Here is a 21,109-nt window from a genome sequence, read left to right as displayed (position 1 = left end):
TCTATTTTCCTCTGAATACACACAGGTTTATGCTTCGGTTTCTTTTCTAAAGAACATCTGACATGAACACAATCAATGGCCTAACACAGGTTGTAATATACATTACATTTTTAAACTAGTTCACTGTAAATATCAGATTAAAATAGATGTCAAATTCAAATATATAGATGAGTGTTTTACTCTTACAAAGCCTAAAACAGGTTATACCTCAAATTTAAAACATATTTAAATATCTTCATCAGAAGATCTTCGTAATTGTTTGGTTCAGTGTATCAGTGACAAAACGTTAAAAAAATAATGAGACTGCATGAGGTCATTATGATAACATTACATCAGATATTAGCGTAGGTTTAGATAACATATAAATTGTGCTGCATTATAAATCTGCACCATGACTTGAACTCAACAATATGTCTGAAATATACTTTTCCCTAACACTGATATATGTGCTAGATAGATAGATAGATAGATAGATAGATAGATAGATAGATAGATAGATAGATAGATAGATAGATAGATAGATAGATAGATAGATAGATGTATGTCCTGTTCTGTGTTTATGTCACTTAGTTTCTTCAAGCAAATTCAAATCAATCAAATACTTATCAGGCAAAATGTAATGAGGGAGAACAAAGTTTCTGATGTAACTAGATTAGACAGATTAGTTCAACTGATTTCAAAGTCTTTTCCCGCTGTCAGTGGTTGTCTAGCATCCAGTGGCACCTGAGGCCGGGCACAACGTGATGTAACTGTACCTGAGTTCGCAGGCTACTGTTCAGTCAGGCTTGAAAAAATGTGTGTGTGTGTGTGTGTGTGTACTTGTGTTGGTGCTGAGTGTGTATTTATAAAACTAAATCCAGGACGAAAGACATTTTGAAGTAACTGCTCAGAAATGACAAACATAACATGTTTGCTACAATGAAATCACAGAGCTCTTTTGACTAAGATCCTACGAACTGAATTTAAATCATTTTAAATACTTTTTGCTTCTGATTTAAAAAATTTCAGGAATTATCACAGGTAAACATGTTTATTTTTAATTTCACCATGCTTCATTGTGCGATGACATTAAAGGCATTCTATTCTTTATGTATCCTGAAAACTCCACGCTCACTGTTAATGTTGGAAAATCAAAATCAAACAATGATATACATTGGACAGTTAAATTGTGATATTGATACTGTTTTATTGCCCAGCTCTCACTTTGTGCTTTGTGCCACATAAAGCCTAGTGCTCTATGTATAATGTCTGAGCCACTGCAGGAACCTAACACTTTTTCACTGTAATACCACAACATGACAAATACTATAATTAAAACACTACGTACAAATATCTTTTTTTTTTTAATCATATGCTCATCATACGTGACTTCAGGTGCCTAGCTAATAGGAGCGCCTGTTGTGACTAGTTTATGATAGGCGCCCCTCTTGGCCATGAGTTCATCATGTGTGCCGAGCTCTATCACGACTCCTTGTGACATCACTGCGATGGTGTCAGCAGTCTCGATGGTAGAGAGCCGGTGAGCGATGACGATGCAGGTTCGTCCTTTTCTTGCCTCATCCAGAGCAGACTGGACGGTCTGCAGGAAAACAATTCTTTCTTATTAACAGTCCCACTTTAAGTAAGACCTCTTGGTCTCTCGTATAAAGATACAGAGGATTAATATGATTGAAACAAATTTAAAGAGATTGTCTAACTTTTATACACAAACTTAAGACATGGCTCATAGCAAAACCAAAGTTATCACCATATCATTCCACTTACGTCCCATGTGATTTAGCCTGTAGCTTTGTATTGTATGTGTTGTGTTTGATTTTTATAATGTATTTAATCTCAGTCGTAGTGTTTTAATAATGAGTTGGTTTTACAGTTAATTTGGATGACTTTATGGATTATCTATAGATATTTGTTATCAATTTCAGATCACATTGTACAAAAAACTGTAAAACAAACTCATGATTAAAACAACACAGCTGAGATTATATGTAGGTACACCAGATGAAAATTAGATTATAGATTTATTATGGATTATATAAATTATATAGTTTTTAATTTCTTTTTTCAGCAAATAAATACACAATAACACCTGGCTTTATGTGTATGTTGTTTCATAGCATTAAGAAATGCCTCACCTTTTCACTCTCTGTGTCCAGGGCAGAGGTCGCTTCATCTAAGAGCAGGATCTTGGGGTTCCTCACAATGGCCCGAGCAATGGCAATGCGCTGTTTTTCTCCTCTTGACAGTTGGGAGCCCTGAGCACCAACCTGAGTATCGTATTTCTACATGTTGTTTAACATTATAGGAAAAGTAGAGAAAGACAAAGGTCACAAGGTCAGCGATTGTGATATTTAGAACGCATTTTATTGTGGAGGTAAATCTGTACCTGCCATGTGATAAAGTCACAGTGACACGTGTATATACATGTAATTATAGGTATTCAACTGACAGTTGACAATCTCACCACTAACTCCATTCAGTAGCTGTTATGACGCTTTGGATCAAATAATCATAAATTGGGGATAATTAATATATTTGCACTTACATTTGGTAATGTCATTACAAAGTCATGAAGGAAGGCTTTCTTAGCAGCTTCTACAATCTCCTCCATGCTGACGATGCGCTTGTTATCTCCATACTGTATATTCTCTGCTATACTGCAGTCAAACAGCACTGGCTCCTGGGATACTATGCCAATCTGAGCTCTTAGGAATGGCACATTGACTCTATGAGACAGGCGACCATCAATCATCTGAAAATAAAAGATGACGTCAATAATAACTTTGGAAAAGATTATACTCATTATGTGATGATGTCTAAATCTGCAAACTCACTACTTGGCCCTCATCTGGGTCGTAAAACCTCTCCAACAGTTGAATACTAGTGCTTTTTCCACAGCCGCTGCACCCGACAAACGCCAAAGTCTGACCAGGCTTCACAGACACAACCAGGCCTTTCAACACCTGGATATCTGGTCGTGTTGGATACGTGAACTTGCAATTGAGGAACTCAATGTCACCTCTGAAGTTGTCCTAAAGATAGACAACAAGGCATCATCATTTCAAAGTAAAATCATGATCAAATAATTAAACAGTATTCCATTCTATTTCGTGAATTCACCAACCCATTTATCTCCATTCTTAGGACTTAAGCTGATTTTTGGAACTCTGTCCAAAAGTTTAAAAAACTTCACTGCAGCAGTTTTGGCTTTGGCATAATCTGGAGTGAAGGTGGAAGCTCTGCCCAATGCCGTCCCACTGATAACTACAGCTGAAATCACTCTAAAGGAACAAATGATTGCTTGGTAATCACGCCACAAAGCAGAAAATGAACATCAATACAGAAGTTGAAAACTATCAGATTTATGTGAACTTTTACCAACCTGAAAACCATTATGTAGGATAAACCCTCAGCGGCAACCAGATATCCTCCATATCTATATGAAGCAGCATATGCCATGAAGATGACACACTCAGCAAAGCCAAAACAGAGGCCATAGATGTTGCCACTCTTTTTGGCAGATTCAAACGGAGGCTTCAATTCCTGCTCGTATGATTCCACAAACAAGCTCTCTTTGGCCAAGCCTGCAATGGTCCTAATGTTGTAAAGAGCTTCACCAGACACCTGAGTGCAGATATTACATTATTTTTTCAGTGAAATGAATAGATATCAATGGGCCTAAGTGGAAAATGTTAACATGATACTGAAGGAGGAGCCTACCTGCCCTGCTGCTTCCATGGCATTTTTCTCTTGATTTGCAAAACCTGTCAGAAGTTTGGCTTGGAATGCTCCAGACAGCCCAATAAGTGGCAGGAAGCATACAATTACCAAAGTTAACTTCCAACTGAAGTAAAAAGCAATGATGAGAGATGCTCCAATGCTGGTCAGTGAGCTAATGATCAGGCCAATCTGAGAACCTGTTGCCTGCAGAAGTCAAACCAGCAATGTGTAAAAAAGACATTATACAAATTGAAGCTATCCAGAAGAGTTTCAAGGGCAAGACCACACCTCAACCGTGCCTCGTCCCGAGTCTCCATAAATGCCCTCCTAACCCTTTCTTGCTCTTCTGTTCTCATATTCTGCACCCATCCGCATACCCTACTCTCTCTTTGTTTCTTCCCAGTGCTTTAGCAGATTCCCACTCCAAAGCTTCCCCCAAATGCAGCAAAGACGCAACAATACTTCAACCTCATCATTATTAGACACAACTTGCTGATGGTGTGGTCATTGCTGCTGAACCAGGTTTTATAAATAATGTGAAATAGAGGTACAGGATTGAAAAATTGTGACTTACCCCCTGGACCATAGATGCATCAGTGGCTAGCCTGGTTGTCAGAGTTCCTGGGCCATTTCTAGGGTCATCAAACCACCCAATCTCTTGTCTCAACATGGTCTGAAAGCTAACTTTCCTCAGACGACGTGTCAACAGCTCTCCAGATTTGGCAAAAGCATATCCCTGGAACATTAAAGCAACACTTTAACTGAACAACAGCACCCTTTTCAGTCGCATGTGGTAACTTTGAAGCTGCTATTTTAAGGTCAAAAAGTTGCTTGGTCATGCAAATCCCAGTTGAATGAATCCCACTGAATTTCCCAATGATAAAATTATGATGCAAACCTGTACAAATTGTGAAAAGAAACTAGCCATAGCCACAATGCAAAACAGAGCACATATCCCATTGATTTGTCGCCTCTGTTCGTTCAGGTCGTGAATGGCAAAAGTCTGGAAAGACAAAGATCATGGGAATCATTAAAAGATTGTAAAAAGCCAGTATAAATCGATTGTAAGCCTCGGGAACAGCCCTTACACCAATAATTTGGCTGAACAAGATGGAGTAGATGGGGTTGACGGAGCCATTGATTACAGCTCCCAGCGAGCCCAGCAGCAGGTAGGGCCACTCTGGTTGGTTGTACTTAAGGATACGTGCAACTGGTGCAGGCTCCACTTTTTCATCTTCATCTTCATCATCATCATCCTCATCCTTATCTCTCTGTTTAAAAATGCATTACTTAGATTTAATCCTCACAGTTGACAATAAAAGTCATCTATTACATTAAAAGAAACAATAAAACATAATATAAGTGAAGTACGTATTCTGTTCCAATCTCCATGTCGGGAAAAATCTTGAGGCTGCCTGATAAAGCATCAGGGACATCAGGGTTAGACAGTGTACTGGAAGATCGCAGACGAACAGAATTCCTACAACAATAATATCAGAACAGCAAATTATCATAATATTGCATTGTGATCTGTTCTCACATTTTTCTGACATGTTTACGATGTATACCTTTTATTGGCTCTGCAGCTCCCCCTCCACGTTTTCACATCAACTTCCTCTCTCTGAGCAGGACTGACTTCATCTGGTGGGAAAAAATCAGTAGGGCTTTAATAAAATGACTGATGCCTCCTTCCTGTGTGTGATTATAGGGGATTATCCTGTTACTCCTACTGTGCGCTTTGAAATTAGCTGTTTCAAACAACCTGGGGTCCTTCCAGGGACTGGGAGGAAATTGTGGGTAAGGAGCAACAAAGAGAGAGGAGGTGGTTTTATTCCCATCATACGCTCTTTTAGACATGCACTGATGTCCAGACATTTTAGGGGCTGTATGACAGAATGTGAAGTAAAATGTGAAAATGAAAAAAGAGTTTGCCTCTTGATCCAGCAGAGGGCAGTCACTATTAGCTTGACCTATTGCATGCCCTCTTGACCAGTAAAGTAAGTCAGTAATGGAGGACGTTAACAAGCAAAGCTCATTAGAATATATTTCAATTTTGTTTCATGTCAAATTTGTATGAACTTGATTTTTACTACGGCAAATAACATCCTTTAGCAGGAGCTTTTGGGAGCGTGGATCTTGTCTTTTTTCAGACTTTTGCAAAATGTCATTGATCCAGCACCCATCATATTTGATCTTTTACTTGTTTGTGTTTTTTACTCAAATTTTGCCATGCAAGTACTTCTAAACACATGCCAAACAATACAGGTTTTGTTGTTGTGAACGTAGCCTGAGGATGGGAAATGGCAATCCTACCATTAGTTGGGGTGGATGTGCCTTGGTTCTGCAGGGTGACCAGGGTGAAGTAGACCCCTTTCCTTTCCAGCAGCTCACTGTGCGTTCCTTTCTCCACCACCCGCCCATGCTCAAAGCCAATGATGACGTCTGCATGTTTAATCGTGGAAAGACGGTGGGCTACAGAAATTGTTGTTCTGCCAATGCGCACCTGCACATATTCCAGTTATCCGTTTTATTCCACAAAACACAATGAGGAAATTAAGTTCATTGTTTAATGTAGTGTAGTGACAGTATTGCTCACCTTATCCAATGCTTCCTGGAAAACAGCTTCACTCTCATTGTCTAAAGCGGACGTGGCCATGTCCAGCAGGAGGATCTTCGGGTTTCGGATCAGAGCTCGAGCTATAGCGATCCTCTGTTTCTGGCCTCCACTCATCTGGCCTCCACCTTCACCCACCAAAGTTTCAAATCTCTGGAGAATATTAATTAATGCCTTTTTGGTTGGTTATCATTTCATATATTGCATTAAGACAGGTTCAGAATGTGTGTTATCGAAACATACCTGTGGCAGCTCCATTATAAAATTATAGGCATTGGCCTCTTTTGTTGCCTGGATAATGTCTTCCATGGTGACTCCAGGTTTACCATAGCGGATATTTTCTGCTATGGTCGTACCAAACAGCACCGGCTCCTGCTCTACAATACCAATGAGGGAGCGAAGCCACTTGGTGTTTAAAGTGCGGATGTCGTGGCCATCCAACGTCACCTGAGAATGAAAATTTCAAAAATGATGCTACATTGAAGGCTTCAATCATCCCAATGATGTCACGTGTCGACACTCAGATAGTTACCATTCCTCCATCTGGATCATAAAACCTTTGGATGAGCTGGATTGCCGTGCTCTTTCCAGATCCACTCGGTCCAACAAAAGCTGTGGTTTCTCCTGCTTTGACCTGCATGCTCAGATTATTTAAAATCTGAAACAAATTGGTGGTTTTCCATCAGTTTAAAGTGAGATGTGGACAGTCAGAATTGCTCTGCAAAGAAAATCACCTTGACTTCAGGCCGGGTTGGGAAGAAGAACGTAACATTGTGGAACTCAATGTCACCTTTCACTCTGTCTAATTTGTGACCTTCTTCTGAGAAACAATCAATTTTTGGTTCCTGTGAATACAACAGCAGAAGAACCTTTCTCTTAAAATGCAATCTTTCCAATCTGGATTGTATCTGTAATTAAGTCATGAAATTCATTGTGATTTTACCCGCTCAATTGTGTCAAAAATGGTCTCTGCTGCTGCTCGACCAGAAGCAAAAGCCTGCAGGCAACTCGAGGCCTGACCCAGGTTCATGGCTCCAATGAGCACTCCAAAAAATACCTGGAAACAAACAGCAGAAAATGGTGAAACAACTGCCACTGTTTTTGAAATGCTAAAATTGAATGAAGTATCTGATTTTGCATTGATACCTGGACAAGGCTGCCAGGGGACAACTCCCTTGTGTCGATGACCAATTTGGATCCATACCAAAAGGCCAGAGCGTAACAGAGGAAAATGATGCACCACATGTATCCTTGAAACAATCCCATGACTGTGCCCTTTCTCTCACCCCAGCGCTGAGCTTCCACAAGGTTTCTGTCATACCTGTCCCGAGTTTTCATTTCATTTTGAATACAGGAGCATTGTGAGCATCATCACATGCAAAGCAGGAAAACTTTTGCAGTTCTTAGAAAATGACAAAATACCTTTCAGCTTCTTTTTCTTCCCCACCAAATGCTACTACTGTTCTGATGGAGGACAGGACCTCGTCAGCCACTGCCCCTGCCTTTGCGTAGGCCTTCAGCTCTTGTCCAGTCAGCTGGGTGACAGCCTTCAGGAAGAAGTTATCAGAAGGCACAAAACATTAAAAACATCACTTTGTTTTAACATGATGTCCAATTATCCATTCATAATATATACTACTTATCCTTTGAGGGAGCTGGAGCCAATCCCAGCTGTCATTGGGCGAGAGCCAGGGTACGCCCTGGACAGCGAATCACATGGGACAAACAACCAGTCTCACACCTATACACTCAATCAAGAGTCTCTGATCAACCTGTTCAACTTGTCTTTGGGCTGTGGGAGGAAGCTGTAGTACAGGTAGAAAACCCACACAGACAGAAGGATAACATAAAGACTCCACACAGAAAGACAGTGGCCAAACTGGGATTCAAACCTTCTTGCTGTGCTAACCACCACACCATGTGCTGCCCCTGTTTAAACACAATGTGCGATTCCCAACTGGACCCCTACCGTAGCCATTAATCCGGCAGCAACACCAATCAACGGGCTCACAGCTATGACCACCAAAGTCAGCTTCCATCCGCCGATGAATCCAACCATGAAGCCAAAAACAAATGTGGAAATCCTCTGAATGAAGATCGACACCTGGTCAGCGATGGAATTGTTGATCTTGTTGATGTCACTGTAAAGGAACAGAAGACATCAGAGTCTATAGAAAGCGTTCTCCCAGCCATGCATTGATAACAGAAACTCCAGACTCACTCGGAAAACCGAGTGTTCAGTTCGCCAACAGAGTTGCAGTCGAACCATCCAATCTCCATTCGCATGACTTTTCGGAAATAAGTCTTTCGTATTCTGTCAGTCTGTCCCGCAGCTGCTGACACCCACAACATAATCTGCACCGTGCCACAAAATAATTTCTTTGAGCAGAAGAAATGTGCCACACTGCAATAAGAAACAATTACTCAATTGGTGGAATCAACTAAAGCAGAAATACTTACTTGAAAATAACTAACAATCAGAACTCCTAATCCAATTCCAATATAGTAATATGAAAAAATGGTCATCTGTGCTTCAATATCCAACCTGTCAAGACAATAAAACAGTTAACAACAGGTCCTACACACTGTAACAACATTCATATTAGCAATAAACTCATGACTCACCCACAGTAGACAGTGCTGTTTTCGGCCATTTCATAAATGGTGCCATTTTTCCAATAAATGGTGTTGTTGGTGCACACCTTGTTTGGGTCTTTGAGTTCTTGGACCTCAAGCTCATAATTCACAAACGTGTCCGTCATCTCTCCGTACACTAGAAGCATGATAGGTGGCGCTATGCCGTGTACAAAGGCACACAAACTCCCAACCACCATCATAGCGATTTCTTTCCCAGTGGCAAACCGGAACTGCAAGATGTACATTTTGGATTAAAAAAATAGAATGACGACATACTCGCCAAGAAAGCCAAAAAAGTTTAAATCTGAGTTGAATTAGCGCCAAAGACTTTTACGTGTACTAGTGGCAAAGTTGGATGTTGAGGTTGTTGCTTACTTTAAATAAATCTAGGAAAACAAAGGAGTAAACATGTTTATTAGTTTTAAGTAAGGTTTATTTTAAATCTAAATGTGACTTTCACTTAAAATTGTTTGTCACATTTTTCAAGTCCATCCAACTCAAAATGGCAGGTAGAATGAACTTGTTCTGTCAGTTTAAGTAAAATAAGATACTCTGTCATTTTTTAAATTATTATTCAGACATGGGAATTGGGCTGAGTGTGGCTTTTAACATCATCCATTACTTTTCTGTACAATACTGTAAAAATACTGACTGGAGAGAGTAGTGGTGTCACTAAACAATGCAAATATAGCTTCACTCACAGTTCTAAACTCACATTGATAACAAAATAACTTAATACATACTTGAATTTACCATGTACCATATAAAATGTCTTAGAATACAGCTAGTCCAAACATCTCAGAAGGTTGGGATCACAATGTCTAATTAGTCCTCACACACAAATATGATCGACTTACCAGCTGAGAATATCCAACACTCAGTGTTTTTTCTTTTTTCTTCTCATCTCTGTAAAACATGTAAATTACAAAGTGAATAAATAACAAGATAACGGCAAATTGAGTGTGGTCTGAATTGTGTATATTATATGTATATGTCAGGTCAGCCCAACACAAACTTACCCACTTTGATTGGCTGAGGAAAAAGGGAAAGGATATTTAGAATTGCACATAATTATTTTAATATAATAAAGCCTCCGGTTTTTTTGCGCGATGAATGGAGCTCACTCACCTCCTATGTCGACATCTGGTATTGGTGTTAGTTTGAGCAGTTTCTTCATGTTTACCTTCCTGAGTCAGTGTGCTTACTTGGCAACTGTAGAAAATCATCAAAATGATCATTTGGAAGTTTAATCATTAAGATTAAGATTTAGAATTCCTTTATTAGTCCCACAAAGGGGACATTTGCAGTGTTGCAGCAGCAAGAGTCAAAAGACATCAGCAAGTAATATGTAACAAGTACCATGCAATAATTAAGTGTAAGGAGGATTAAAAAAAAATAGAAATATAGAAACATATGAATGTAATTAAACTAGTATATACAGAGTAAAGACAGGAATAACTATATGTAATGTGAGGATATTTACAGTGAATGAATTGCACATGAGTGTTTATATTGCACAGACAGATGAATATTGCACAGTTGAAACTTTAAAATGTTAAAGTGCAGTCCAATGGTGGTGAAAGTGTTTTTAGTAAGTATATTACATAAAAAGTTAGTAGTATTATGCAATAAAAAAATTATCAATAAAAATCTTGGATGATTTTGAGAAGAAATTCTTTCTAGTGTTTCTGTCTTGTGACATTTACATTTTTCCTTAAGCAGCATTAACAATCATTTCAATTATTTTCTTTATGGCACCAAATCCCCTCATACGTTTTCTCAAGGGACTTTACATGTTAAGCTTGAGACATAACAATATCATAGAGAAACTCTTAGAGGAAACGCTTCACTAAAACTTTTACAGTGTAGGATGTGAGAAGAAAATACACACATGCTACACACAGGCTTCTATCATCAACAACACAACGGTTAGTTACATACATTAACAAAAGCAAATATTAGTGAGGGGGGGGGGGGGGGGGGGGGGGGGGGGGGGGTGTCCTGGTTGATTATTAGTAGTAGTTCCGGTGGAAGAAAAGCAAAATGTACTGTACCTGTTCAATAAATCTCTGGTATTCTCAGAAATCCACTAACACTTCTGAGGCTCATCGGAGGGAAACATCCTATCTTATTCTCTGGTAACTTATGACTCTCCTCTCCCATTATCTACATCTCCATTAGGCTGATAAGGCTTGTATCACCAGCACAACCTTTACTGGGCTGCCTCTGCAAGGCCAAGTACATTCACTACATACAATCACAATCATCACGGCATCATTGTATCATTATATTTATTCTTATATATATAATTTGTGGCATTAGTGAAATGTGAAATTAACCAAGACTGTTTGGTTTTGGGGTATATGCTCTTAAGCATAAATGCATTTATTTCATTGTAGTTAAATACCACAAGTGACTGTAAAATGGGTTAATGACCGCAAGGCCATTAGTTATGGTCAGGTGTTGCACCTACAAATCAAACTGTGGTGGATTGTAAAACTTTGCTCACAACTTTTCATTTCTAGTCATTATAATGTTTTTTAATGAAACTTTTACTTTTTATAATGAAGAAATAAATTAGGGTAAAATAACAACCAAAGTATTTGGTGTGACAGTATACTGTGAATATTTGTCTTTTATGAGATTAAAAATTTGTTTTACTTTTGAACCCGGAGATGATACATCCAACCAAACAACAGCCGTCTTGCCTCAGGGTGGGTGACATCAGTTACATTGGTCTTTCTTTAAATAACAACTATAAGAATGGTGTCAGGTGACTCTCAGCCCCTTGAGAGTGAACCTCACAGAGCAGTCACCTTTTATCACGGTGTGTTTCTGACTCGAGACCCCTCCTTTCTGTTGCATTATCAATCACCTGTGATGTGATAATAACATGGCTGTAAAGAAGGAGCAAATTCCGAACCCAGACATTATTACCTGTCCTAGCGGGCATTAACCCCCCAAAACAAAAAAAAAGTTAAGATAATGAATTTGTTTACATTTCCACCTTTAGAAAACCACATATTTTCTAAAACTTAACTGACTAAACAGCTGTAGAGGTGTGCAAATATGTGAATACACAAATACAATGCAATTACTCACAATAAAGCCAACAGCAGTTTGTCTCTATGGTTTTCCTGTATGTGTTTGCAACACGTTTCAGAGCAATGAGTATCAGTCAGTTAAAGTTGGGTAGTTGGTAAGTCATGGTAGAAAAGGGATCATTTTTCTTTTCAAAGATCATTGTATTTATTTGTCAACCATGAGGCACTGGACAATGTCAAATTTCTCACAATGGCAGGTCATGCACATTAACACAGATTATGAATAAACCTCAATTTTCCTAAAAATTTAGAAACTGTCTAAACTGAAATATTATCCCAAAGGTGCAATGTCAGTATCTGTTGAAAGCTTTGCAATCTTCCCGGAGTCATTCCCCTAACAACCATTGGCCTTAATCATATTTGTTCATTAAAATGTGTAAGTTATAAAAGTTTCATAAAACATTTTTTTAATGACTACAGACGACAGGTTGGGACCAATCATCCACCACAGTTTGATTTGAATGGGAAATCTCCATAACGTCTTGAAGGACTTTGGAAACCAAGTTGTTCTGCGCCCTGAAAAACAGTTTCTTGTCATTCAGTAGAGCACATACCAAATATAGTCCACTTAAATTCAATCAAGCTGCAACCAATTGCACACACTCATAGATAACTATTCATATCTTCTTTATATCTTTTAAATATCAAATATATATGAGTTATTGAATTGTTCCCAGAGAAATTGGTGACAACATCCCTCCCCCCAAAAAACTGTTTTCTGGATACACAATCTAATCTGAATCCACACCAAACTTTAATTATTCCTTCCCTGACCCTCACCACATTTCATGTTATTCTGTCCTGTAATTTTTGTTTAATCGTATTCACATACAAACCCACAAACAAACAGACGGGTGAAATCATAACCTCCATGGCAGAGGTAATGAGCAGCTTCTCTGTCACTTTCTGGAGAAGCTCACCATGTTTGCATCAACATGCCCCATTCGCTTCAATGATGTAAATCATCACACAGATGCACAGTGAATCACAAACCTTTGATTGAGCTCACGCTGCAGATCTCACCTGTCAATCACGTCTCTGCCCGGCCAAAACACGATTTACACTCACACGAGCTGCTGGTTGTGTCCTCTCTGCTGCAGAACCTGGTTTCTTTCATCTTGTTCCTACAAGGTAAATGTTTGAAATGGACAATGTTTGCTTTGTGTTTATGAGCTTTCACACCTCTGACCACCATCTAAATCCTAAATTGTAGTTGTTAACCAAGTACCATGCCTGTTCACCTCATCTGCAAGATTTATATGTGCTCTATTGCTGTGTGAATTTCAACAAAAGTATTTTTAATTTAGCGTTAAAATAACTTAAGATAAACTAAACTAAACTGAAAAGGCCCTTGTGGGGAGAGCTTGTGTTTGCTGCTCCAACTTGTTTGCATATTGAATTAAGAACAACACGACGACACACAGACTACGTGTGTTCAGACAGTTTTCCACTTGGGCCATAAACAAGTGGAGGAAGGCCGCCAGAGACAGAATGAATGAGAAAAATACTTTAAGTCGGTATGAGAAGCAAAACCTCCTCACGTTTACAAGAGGGTTCAGGGCTATAGACTGGGATCAAGCTTCACCATGACTGGAACATTTCTCTCTGCTGTGCATTGTACATATGACTTTGTATTTTTTCATAGTTCCTTGTGTTTATATTGTATTTTGTATGAATGTATTACTTTTACTGAGTGTGTATTTATTTCAAATCTACCTATAAGGGGCGCCACAAAGTTAATCAATGATCGTAGCATAACACAAATGAGATTATAATCTGGAATTCTTTGTCTAGTCATTTGAAAATTTAGAATATATTCAATAATCATTTCGATCTACTGAAGTTTAAAATGTGCCTGGTTCAAATTGTACCATATCAATATTTGTCATCATAACACCTTGGTAGATATGGACCAAGTTTGTAAAGAGATCTTAAAACTGGCCAATAGGGGGCAACACAAATCTTTTCCACATGGCTTTATAGTAGTTTATAGTATGTTTAAGCTTTTATTTTGAAACTAAGCTTGTTTTTTTTGTTTTTTTTAAATAGAATAATCTGTACTTACTCATTAGTTATACTAGAAACAATATCATTGGATGGCTCTGGAGTGGGACATGTCTGAAACTTAGTGAAGTTGAAACCTGAAAATGAAATTTGACTGAGCTGCTTCCTCCTGCTGACCTCAGTGGGCTCCTGGTCTTGATGGACTTTGTCCCCACTCCGCCTGTGTAAACCTGCTCCTTCCATCGTAAACATATTGTTTGTTTTCAATATCAAAGACGATAATCGACATTTTCTCTGCAACCTTTGGGCTGAGTCGCAGTGTTTTCAGAGAGTATCTGAGGTAAAGGGGACTGCAGTCATCAAATCCAGGGGTCATGTAATCTGGTGTAGTCTATTACACAATCGTGTGCTAGTGAAACTGTTACATTCACTTATGGACCTTGACTGTGCAGACGCACTGAAATCAGTTCACATAGAAACTTAATTTCTCGTGGAAGGTCCAGTGTTGACTGAGACAAGATTTTCACCGTATTGAGTTTTCTGGATCAGGAAGACACACCTGGATCTGCAACTGCAACCATGGTATGTGTGCTGTTGTTATTATTATAATTATAAATGAGATTTGTGTCAACTGTGGCTTGGGGCTCATTGGAAGTACTCAAACATCTGGAATATGAATATAAACTGGTTTTATTATTCAAGTCAAAATAAGGAGCACAAGCTTTGAGAACCATTTATTTGTATTTATTGATGCCATCTGGTGGTTGAGTGGGGAAAAAATGCATTAAAGGTTCACCTGCCGAGTTGTGGGATTTCCACTGGAGACGGAGCACAGTGCAGGTAAATGTGATGAGGTTTGTGTTGTAGAAACACAAAATATAATCAAGAGTTGTTTTTTTAATAATTTGAGCACCACAAACAACAACAATATCTTAATCTGGTATCATCTCAGGTCAAGCAGTAGTGGACTAAAACTCATCCCATTATCTAAATACTGAAAAATTAACTTGATGTGTGGTATATAATTATTCTTTAATGTATTAGACTATTGCAGTGTTTGTTCTAAACCGGAATGGGCTGTTTGTTTGGCCTGTGGTGATGCTGGTTGTTGCATTCTTTCTGAAACTGTTCTTAGCTGAGCTGCAGCAAACAGGTCTCAGTTTGCAGAAACCTGAAGCCCCCCCTTCACCAGTTTATTCACAGTTCACTGATATTGTGTGTCAAAATCGCACCAAAATTATTATTATTAGTATTATTAATAATACTAATAATAATATTAATTCTGGGTTTGAACCTGTGGTTGTCCAGGATCTTTCTGTGTGGAATTTATTTGTTCTCCTTGCGGCTATGTGGGTTTTATCTCCAGGTTTCTGTCTTCCTCCCACCGTCCAACCAGTTTAGGTTAATTGGAGTCTCTAAATCGTCCGTAGGTGTAAGTGTTTGTTTGTGTTTGTATATCAGCCCTGTGATGGACTGGTGACCTGTCCAGGGAGGACCCCACCTCTTGCCTAATGTCACCAGGATGCTGCCCCACTACCCTCAGAGGATAAGCCCTATAAATAATGGATGGATGGGTTTGTTTTATTGCTGCAGATCCCTGCTCCTCATTCCTAATAAGGATCAATGTTAATGAGGAGGGTGTGGCTAAGGGTGTGGCTAATGCAGAAGTGAAGGTTATTAGTTAATAATATTTGATTTATATCATGTTGTTGGAAAGTAGATGCACTTTATATGTTCATCTTCAATGTTTTTGGGCGCAGGAGCATGAATGTTACGCTTTATACCCCCATTCTTCTCCATTCAGGTGTCCACTGACAGTTTAACAACATATTTATTAGAGGTGAGTCAATTTCTCTTTCAGTTTGCAACATTTGCATAAACATTATTTTACAGGAGTCAGAGTGTGAATTCAAAGTGAGTTGTGTGTTTTAGGTAATCCTGCAACATCTGGTCTTAACCTCTGCTTTGCTTCTGGTCGCTCTCGCTGCCATTCGCTGGTACATCAGAGACTCCCAGAGGGTCGGGGGCTTCAGCCAGAAGCACGTGTTGATTACAGGCTGTGACAGCGGCTTTGGGAATCTGCTGGCCAGACAGCTGGACAGAAAAGGTTTCCATGTGATAGCAGCTTGTCTCACAGAGAAAGGTGCAGCAGATTTGGCGGCGGCAGCCTCCTCTAGACTGAAGACCCTCCTGCTGGACGTTACAGACAGTGAGAGCATCAAGAGGGTGGTGGAGTGTGTGAGCAGAGAGGTCGGAGAGAGAGGTGGGCCGGGTGGACACACACCCACACACACACACACACACACACACACACACAGACACACAGATAGGGTGCCAGTCAGAGTGAGGTACTGGGGGAGATTAGACAACCTGGACCATCCCATCATCAACTCATCCTTCTCCTGCTGATAGCACTTCAACATCCAGAGCGAGTAAAGCTTCTTCACACATAAATCTGATGGACAGATAATCCTGTCTTCATTTTGAACTTTATTTTAACTGTAGATTGACCTTTTTTCCCCACTGTGTCTCAGTTCTATTTTAACAATATGCACTCTGTACTACATGAGGCTCTCTATGCTATAGATGTATGTGTGTGTGTGTGTGTGTGTGTGTGTGTGTGTGTGTGTGTGTGTGTGTGTGTGTGTGTGTGTGTGTGTGTGTGTGTGTGTGTGTGTGTGTGTTTGTCTTATTTAAAGAATGACCGAATCTAAGAGAAGCACTTTTTTATTGAAAATGTCAGTACATTTTCATTCCACAAGATAAGATTAAGATAGTTTATAACTCTACTCATGTATGAATGTGTTACATAATGTGTAATGATACCAGAAATAAGTATTTACAAAAGAGAAATAAAGATGAGAAGCTGATCCCTGCTGTCTGTGGTGCTGTCTTTTCTCTGCAGGTCTGTGGGGGCTGGTGAACAACGCCGGCAGGTCCATACCCATCGGTCCAATAGACTGGATGGATCTGCAGGATTTCACAAAGGTTTTGGATGTGAATCTGGTGGGAGTCATCGAGGTGACGCTCCAGACTCTGCCGCTGCTGAAGAAAGCCCAGGGCAGGGTGGTGAACGTGTCCAGTATTCTGGGCAGACTGTCTCTGGTTGGTGGAGGTTACTGCCTGTCCAAATATGGAGTGCAAGCCTTTTCTGACAGCCTCAGGTAGACGGACGAATAACAATTCATCACACATCATGCCAAAATGATGCTGTAAAGAAGTTGGTAGAAACAAAACAAATCTGTCATTTCAAATAGGTTAAATATGAAATGTTCCCATGGGGTCATTTGGAGAAAAGTCAAGTTGAAAATAATAAGTGTTCAAAAACACTGCCATCATTATCAGCAGAACCATCAACAGAAAACATTGAGAAGAAGAAAGACAGAAATCGTGGCAAGTAACAGAAAATAAAAATAGGTTAAATAGCAGAATAGGCTTATGTCAGGATGTATTTAAAGGTTCAGTGTGTAGATTTTAATGACATCTAGTGGTGAAATTGCGTGTTGAAGCTGAATACTCCTCACCTCGTCCTCCCCTTCCAAACGTGAAAGAGAACCTGTGGAAACCTTTAGTTGTCATAGAAACAGTAAAAAACATGGCGACTTCCATATAGAGAACCGGCTGCTGATGTAAATATAAAGTAATTAGATATAAAGGTAAAGAAAACTACAATTTGTCAAATGTAGATGAAACACACTAGTGAAAACATCACTTGGATTATTTCATCATTTCATTTTACTTCATCTAAATCTTACACACTGAACCTTTAAGTTAATGAGTAAATGTACTTAGTAACTTTACACAACAGCTGTAAAATGTTGGCTGTTAGTAAACCTACTTTTAAAGAAAGATTGTTGAGAGAAGTAAATAAAAACTTGGTCGTAGTAACGAAACATTATTCTGTTTCTTCTGTCCAGGAGGGAAATGAAGCTCTTTGGTGTGAAAGTGAGTATCATCGAGCCTGGTTTCTTCAAAACAGCTGTGACACAGCTGGATCTCATAGAGGCCGACCTGAGGAGGCTGTGGGCCCGCCTCCCTCAAGATGTTCAAGCCTCATATGGAGCCTCGTACTTTGAAGACTGTGAGTGGAAGTTAATTTCATTCAGAATGTTTCTAATAATAAATACTCTGAATTACTTTCTCTTTCCTCTTGATCAGATGTGAAAGCTCAGGACTTCTCCATGGGTTTACTGTGCAGTCCAGACATCTCCAAGGTGACCAGGTGTATGGAGCACGCGCTGGCGGCTCGATTCCCCAGGGCCCGTTACAGTGCCGGCTGGGACGCCAAGCTCCTCTGGATTCCTCTGTCCTATCTGCCATCATTTGTTTCAGACTTTATCATTAACGTGCTTCTTCCTTCACCTAAAGATGTAAGAAGCATGTAGCAGACAAGTTGTAAATGAACGACTGACCTGTGGTACCCACATGTTTTTACTGTGATCTGTGTAAATGGATGAAAAGTATGAATGTCATAAAAATAAAAAAGAACACATCTAGACTTTGTTACAAAATAGCAAATTTATTCATTCACGTCTCTGCAGCAGTATTTAAACCACACATTTCTCCATGATCACAGGTACAGTTTTAATTGGTCCTCATTAAGATACAAAACAGATCATTCTGCAAAGGATTCATTCACCGTGTTTATAAAATCTACATCCTCAGGTCATGCGTCGCTCTTCCAGATCATCGACTACATAAATTAATTTCCATGCAACATACATGGGGCGTGTTCAAGTATTGTCCCAAACTATTTTGGCCACTATTCCAATATCATTACTAGAGATAAAAACAAAATGATCACGTTGATTCAAAGTCACAAATTCAGGGAATGTAGGTAGAGATTTAAAACGTTAAGTATGTTTCACATGTGTGTTTTAGCTCATGAGTTAAAATCCACATGAGTTTGCTTGAATTCTTCAGCCCTGAAATGAGGTATATAAACGTGACAGATGAACAAATCCATCTTCAGTTTTGTTCAGTGGCAAAAACGTCATTATCCGATACTAATAACCTTCGATCATATAAATTCTGTACATTCAGAATGCTTTCATACGTGTTATTGTGTTTACATTGATCTATTCGTGGGATCTATTTCAAAGATATTTTCTGACCAAATCTTACTGTTCAAATTTACAAATATACAACATATTTATTAACATTTCTATCAGCAGCGTCAGTGCAAAGATATACATATTGTACATCAGAATAAAGAAAAGAACATTAACACAAGAATTGGCAGAAGAAATGGCAGAAGGCATAGTCACAAGACTTTTTGAAGAAATGTACCTCTCTTTTCTAAGACAATTTGAATTTTGTACACAGGCTGCATAAAAAAATAAATTCTGTGCAAAGTGTGTTTCTTTTTTGTCCCGTCTGTGAGAGACGGGGTTATACGTCGCTGTCCTCTTTGACAAGGTTGGCTGTGTCTTTGAAAGTGTCCTCGGCTGGCGAAAAGGTGGAGTCCCCCCTGCTGCTTACAGGCTTTTCATCCTTCATCTGCAAAAACAATGCAGGAGGTGAAAACGAGGAAAAAAACATCACATTTATTTTTCTGCAACTTGTGTCTGAAAAAGATTTTTCATGTCTTAATTCACCTCTGAATACGAAGGGTTTTCAAACGTGGCGCTTGGCATTAATTTCCGTTTGAACAAGCTCCACTTTGACTCCTGTGAATGATCACAAATAATCAGTTGACACGACATTTGAAGAATTTAGTTTATATATGGTTTTATGTGAAAGATACTTTACCTGAACAGGTTTGGCGCTGACTGAAGACGTGTTCACGACGCCCGCGCTCTGATCGCCGTGAAACACCGGGTTCACAAAGTTGTTCTGCAGCTGTTCACCGCTCACATTCACAGTCACCTGTTTGAAAATACGTATGTAATGTCTGCTGCCATGACAACTGAATTAACAAGCTGCATATATTATCAAAATGAAGGGTTCATTAAATAAGATTTTGGCTTTTATCAGGAGAAACATGCATGTCCATAGAGTCTTCAGTGACCTACAATAAATAAATACCTGCAATGAACCAAACTCATGTAACAACATTGGAACCACAAATTTTCCTTGGGACCAGAAAATGACATAACTTACACTTCATATACGTATATATATACATTTGATATATATAAAGATTGTTTATATATTTATATTATTCACTTCACAGGGACAGAGCATACAAAACTAACCAGGTTACAAAACACCAAATTTAAATATACCTCAGTTAGCAAGAATGTTAATTATTGGGAGGTAAGAAAATAAAAAATATTAAAACGTTTCCATCACTTGAACGTGAAGTCAATGTGTGATAGAGATTCTAAAAGATAAGACACATTATTAAGGAGTACCTGTGTTGGATGAATGACAGCAGGATCAGCAGAACTTCCAGGTGCGTTGCTGTATAAAGGGTTCTCAAATGTGATTGGCTGCCCCCTAGTGTCCATTGCAATGTTATCATCCTATGGGATATGAGATAAATAAGATAAATCTTTCAGTGCATATTCAACCTCAAATGACTAAACAATTGTTAACTTTTCTCAATTGATGCTGAAACAAGCATCAATACTAAAATAACAGTTGTTAATGAATCAAATAGAGAACATGTTTGTTTGTGAGTTTAAAATGCTGATACAACACTTGAGTAGATTATTAACTGCTAATAACGTTTCCTCCTGGACTCACCCTCTGCATGGCCGTGTCAATGAATGACACTCCAATGTGTGATGGTTCGAGGTCGACGTTATCACCTGAGCGAAATGTCACCCCGTTCCCAGTGTCACTGGACTTCACCAGGCTACTGATGCTGAACACAAACAAAAACACTCCAGTGAGCTTCAGTTTAGTTTCAGTTCATTAAAACATGCACTGAGTGGAAATGACAGAATCGTCAGCAAGAGCTGAGATACCTGGGTAGTTTGGGCATGGAGGGGATGAAGGATCCTGTTCGCTTGTAGTTGAGGAAAACTCCGACAACTAACACTCCGGTGATCAGGATGACAATGACAGCCAGTAAAACAGCCACAGC

The 21,109-nt window shown here is 39.1% G+C and overlaps 4 protein-coding genes across 4 annotated transcripts in view; 1 reads left to right on the top strand and 3 right to left on the bottom strand.

Moving 5' to 3' along the window:
* Positions 1 to 235: 235 nt before the first annotated feature.
* Positions 236 to 8,153, bottom strand: abcb11a (ATP-binding cassette, sub-family B (MDR/TAP), member 11a). Its single transcript, XM_020089768.2, has 20 exons — positions 7,754 to 8,153; positions 7,478 to 7,652; positions 7,275 to 7,388; positions 7,066 to 7,176; positions 6,864 to 6,989; positions 6,575 to 6,778; positions 6,314 to 6,484; positions 6,031 to 6,220; positions 5,286 to 5,358; positions 5,089 to 5,197; positions 4,806 to 4,988; positions 4,616 to 4,720; positions 4,292 to 4,453; positions 3,718 to 3,921; positions 3,380 to 3,621; positions 3,122 to 3,278; positions 2,832 to 3,029; positions 2,543 to 2,749; positions 2,133 to 2,279; positions 236 to 1,579 (listed from the first exon to the last, which is right to left on the bottom strand). Exons 2-20 carry the CDS (start codon positions 7,595 to 7,597, stop codon positions 1,379 to 1,381), a joined length of 3,024 nt encoding a protein of 1,007 aa, XP_019945327.2. The 5' UTR covers positions 7,598 to 7,652; positions 7,754 to 8,153; the 3' UTR covers positions 236 to 1,378.
* A 101-nt stretch (positions 8,154 to 8,254) lies between these two features.
* On the bottom strand, positions 8,255 to 9,869 carry LOC138411911 (bile salt export pump). The gene is made up of 5 exons (XM_069533478.1): positions 9,826 to 9,869; positions 8,957 to 9,198; positions 8,792 to 8,876; positions 8,553 to 8,686; positions 8,255 to 8,472 (listed from the first exon to the last, which is right to left on the bottom strand). Exons 2-5 carry the CDS (start codon positions 9,166 to 9,168, stop codon positions 8,265 to 8,267), a joined length of 639 nt encoding a protein of 212 aa, XP_069389579.1. The 5' UTR covers positions 9,169 to 9,198; positions 9,826 to 9,869; the 3' UTR covers positions 8,255 to 8,264.
* A 4,400-nt stretch (positions 9,870 to 14,269) lies between these two features.
* rdh1 (retinol dehydrogenase 1) lies at positions 14,270 to 18,574 on the top strand. The gene is made up of 6 exons (XM_020090250.2): positions 14,270 to 14,658; positions 15,881 to 15,916; positions 16,009 to 16,339; positions 16,982 to 17,240; positions 17,994 to 18,157; positions 18,235 to 18,574. Exons 1-6 carry the CDS (start codon positions 14,656 to 14,658, stop codon positions 18,459 to 18,461), a joined length of 1,020 nt encoding a protein of 339 aa, XP_019945809.1. The 5' UTR covers positions 14,270 to 14,655; the 3' UTR covers positions 18,462 to 18,574.
* A 1-nt stretch (position 18,575) lies between these two features.
* The window catches only part of lrp2a (low density lipoprotein receptor-related protein 2a), a 47,964-nt gene continuing 45,430 nt past the window's right edge, over positions 18,576 to 21,109 (bottom strand). Inside the window, 6 exon segments of the mRNA XM_069532476.1 lie at positions 18,576 to 19,575; positions 19,674 to 19,745; positions 19,828 to 19,944; positions 20,433 to 20,543; positions 20,767 to 20,887; positions 20,991 to 21,108. Coding sequence (XP_069388577.1) covers positions 19,468 to 19,575; positions 19,674 to 19,745; positions 19,828 to 19,944; positions 20,433 to 20,543; positions 20,767 to 20,887; positions 20,991 to 21,108 — 647 coding nt within the window. The 3' untranslated portion in view covers positions 18,576 to 19,467.

Source organism: Paralichthys olivaceus, chromosome 10 (assembly GCF_024713975.1).
Source record: "Paralichthys olivaceus isolate ysfri-2021 chromosome 10, ASM2471397v2, whole genome shotgun sequence".
Classification (NCBI taxonomy): Eukaryota; Metazoa; Chordata; class Actinopteri; order Pleuronectiformes; family Paralichthyidae; genus Paralichthys; species Paralichthys olivaceus.
The sequence above is the reverse complement of the archived record's forward strand: the minus strand, read 5'-3'. Positions and strand labels throughout refer to the sequence as shown.

Coding starts and splice junctions, on each gene's coding strand:
- abcb11a (XM_020089768.2), bottom strand. CDS start 7,597: ATGGGATTGTTTCAAGGATACATGTGGTGCATCATTTTCCTCTGTTAC. Junction 5,198..5,285: donor AGCTGCAGAGCCAATAAAAG/GTATACATCGTA, acceptor TTATTGTTGTAG/GAATTCTGTTCGTCTGCGAT. Junction 2,750..2,831: donor ACCCAGATGAGGGCCAAGTA/GTGAGTTTGCAG, acceptor TTTTATTTTCAG/ATGATTGATGGTCGCCTGTC.
- LOC138411911 (XM_069533478.1), bottom strand. CDS start 9,168: ATGATGGTGGTTGGGAGTTTGTGTGCCTTTGTACACGGCATAGCGCCA. Junction 8,687..8,791: donor TGATTGTTAGTTATTTTCAA/GTAAGTATTTCT, acceptor GGCACGGTGCAG/ATTATGTTGTGGGTGTCAGC. Junction 8,473..8,552: donor CTGAACACTCGGTTTTCCGA/GTGAGTCTGGAG, acceptor GTTCCTTTACAG/TGACATCAACAAGATCAACA.
- rdh1 (XM_020090250.2), top strand. Junction 17,241..17,993: donor GCCTTTTCTGACAGCCTCAG/GTAGACGGACGA, acceptor TCTTCTGTCCAG/GAGGGAAATGAAGCTCTTTG. Junction 18,158..18,234: donor AGCCTCGTACTTTGAAGACT/GTGAGTGGAAGT, acceptor CCTCTTGATCAG/ATGTGAAAGCTCAGGACTTC.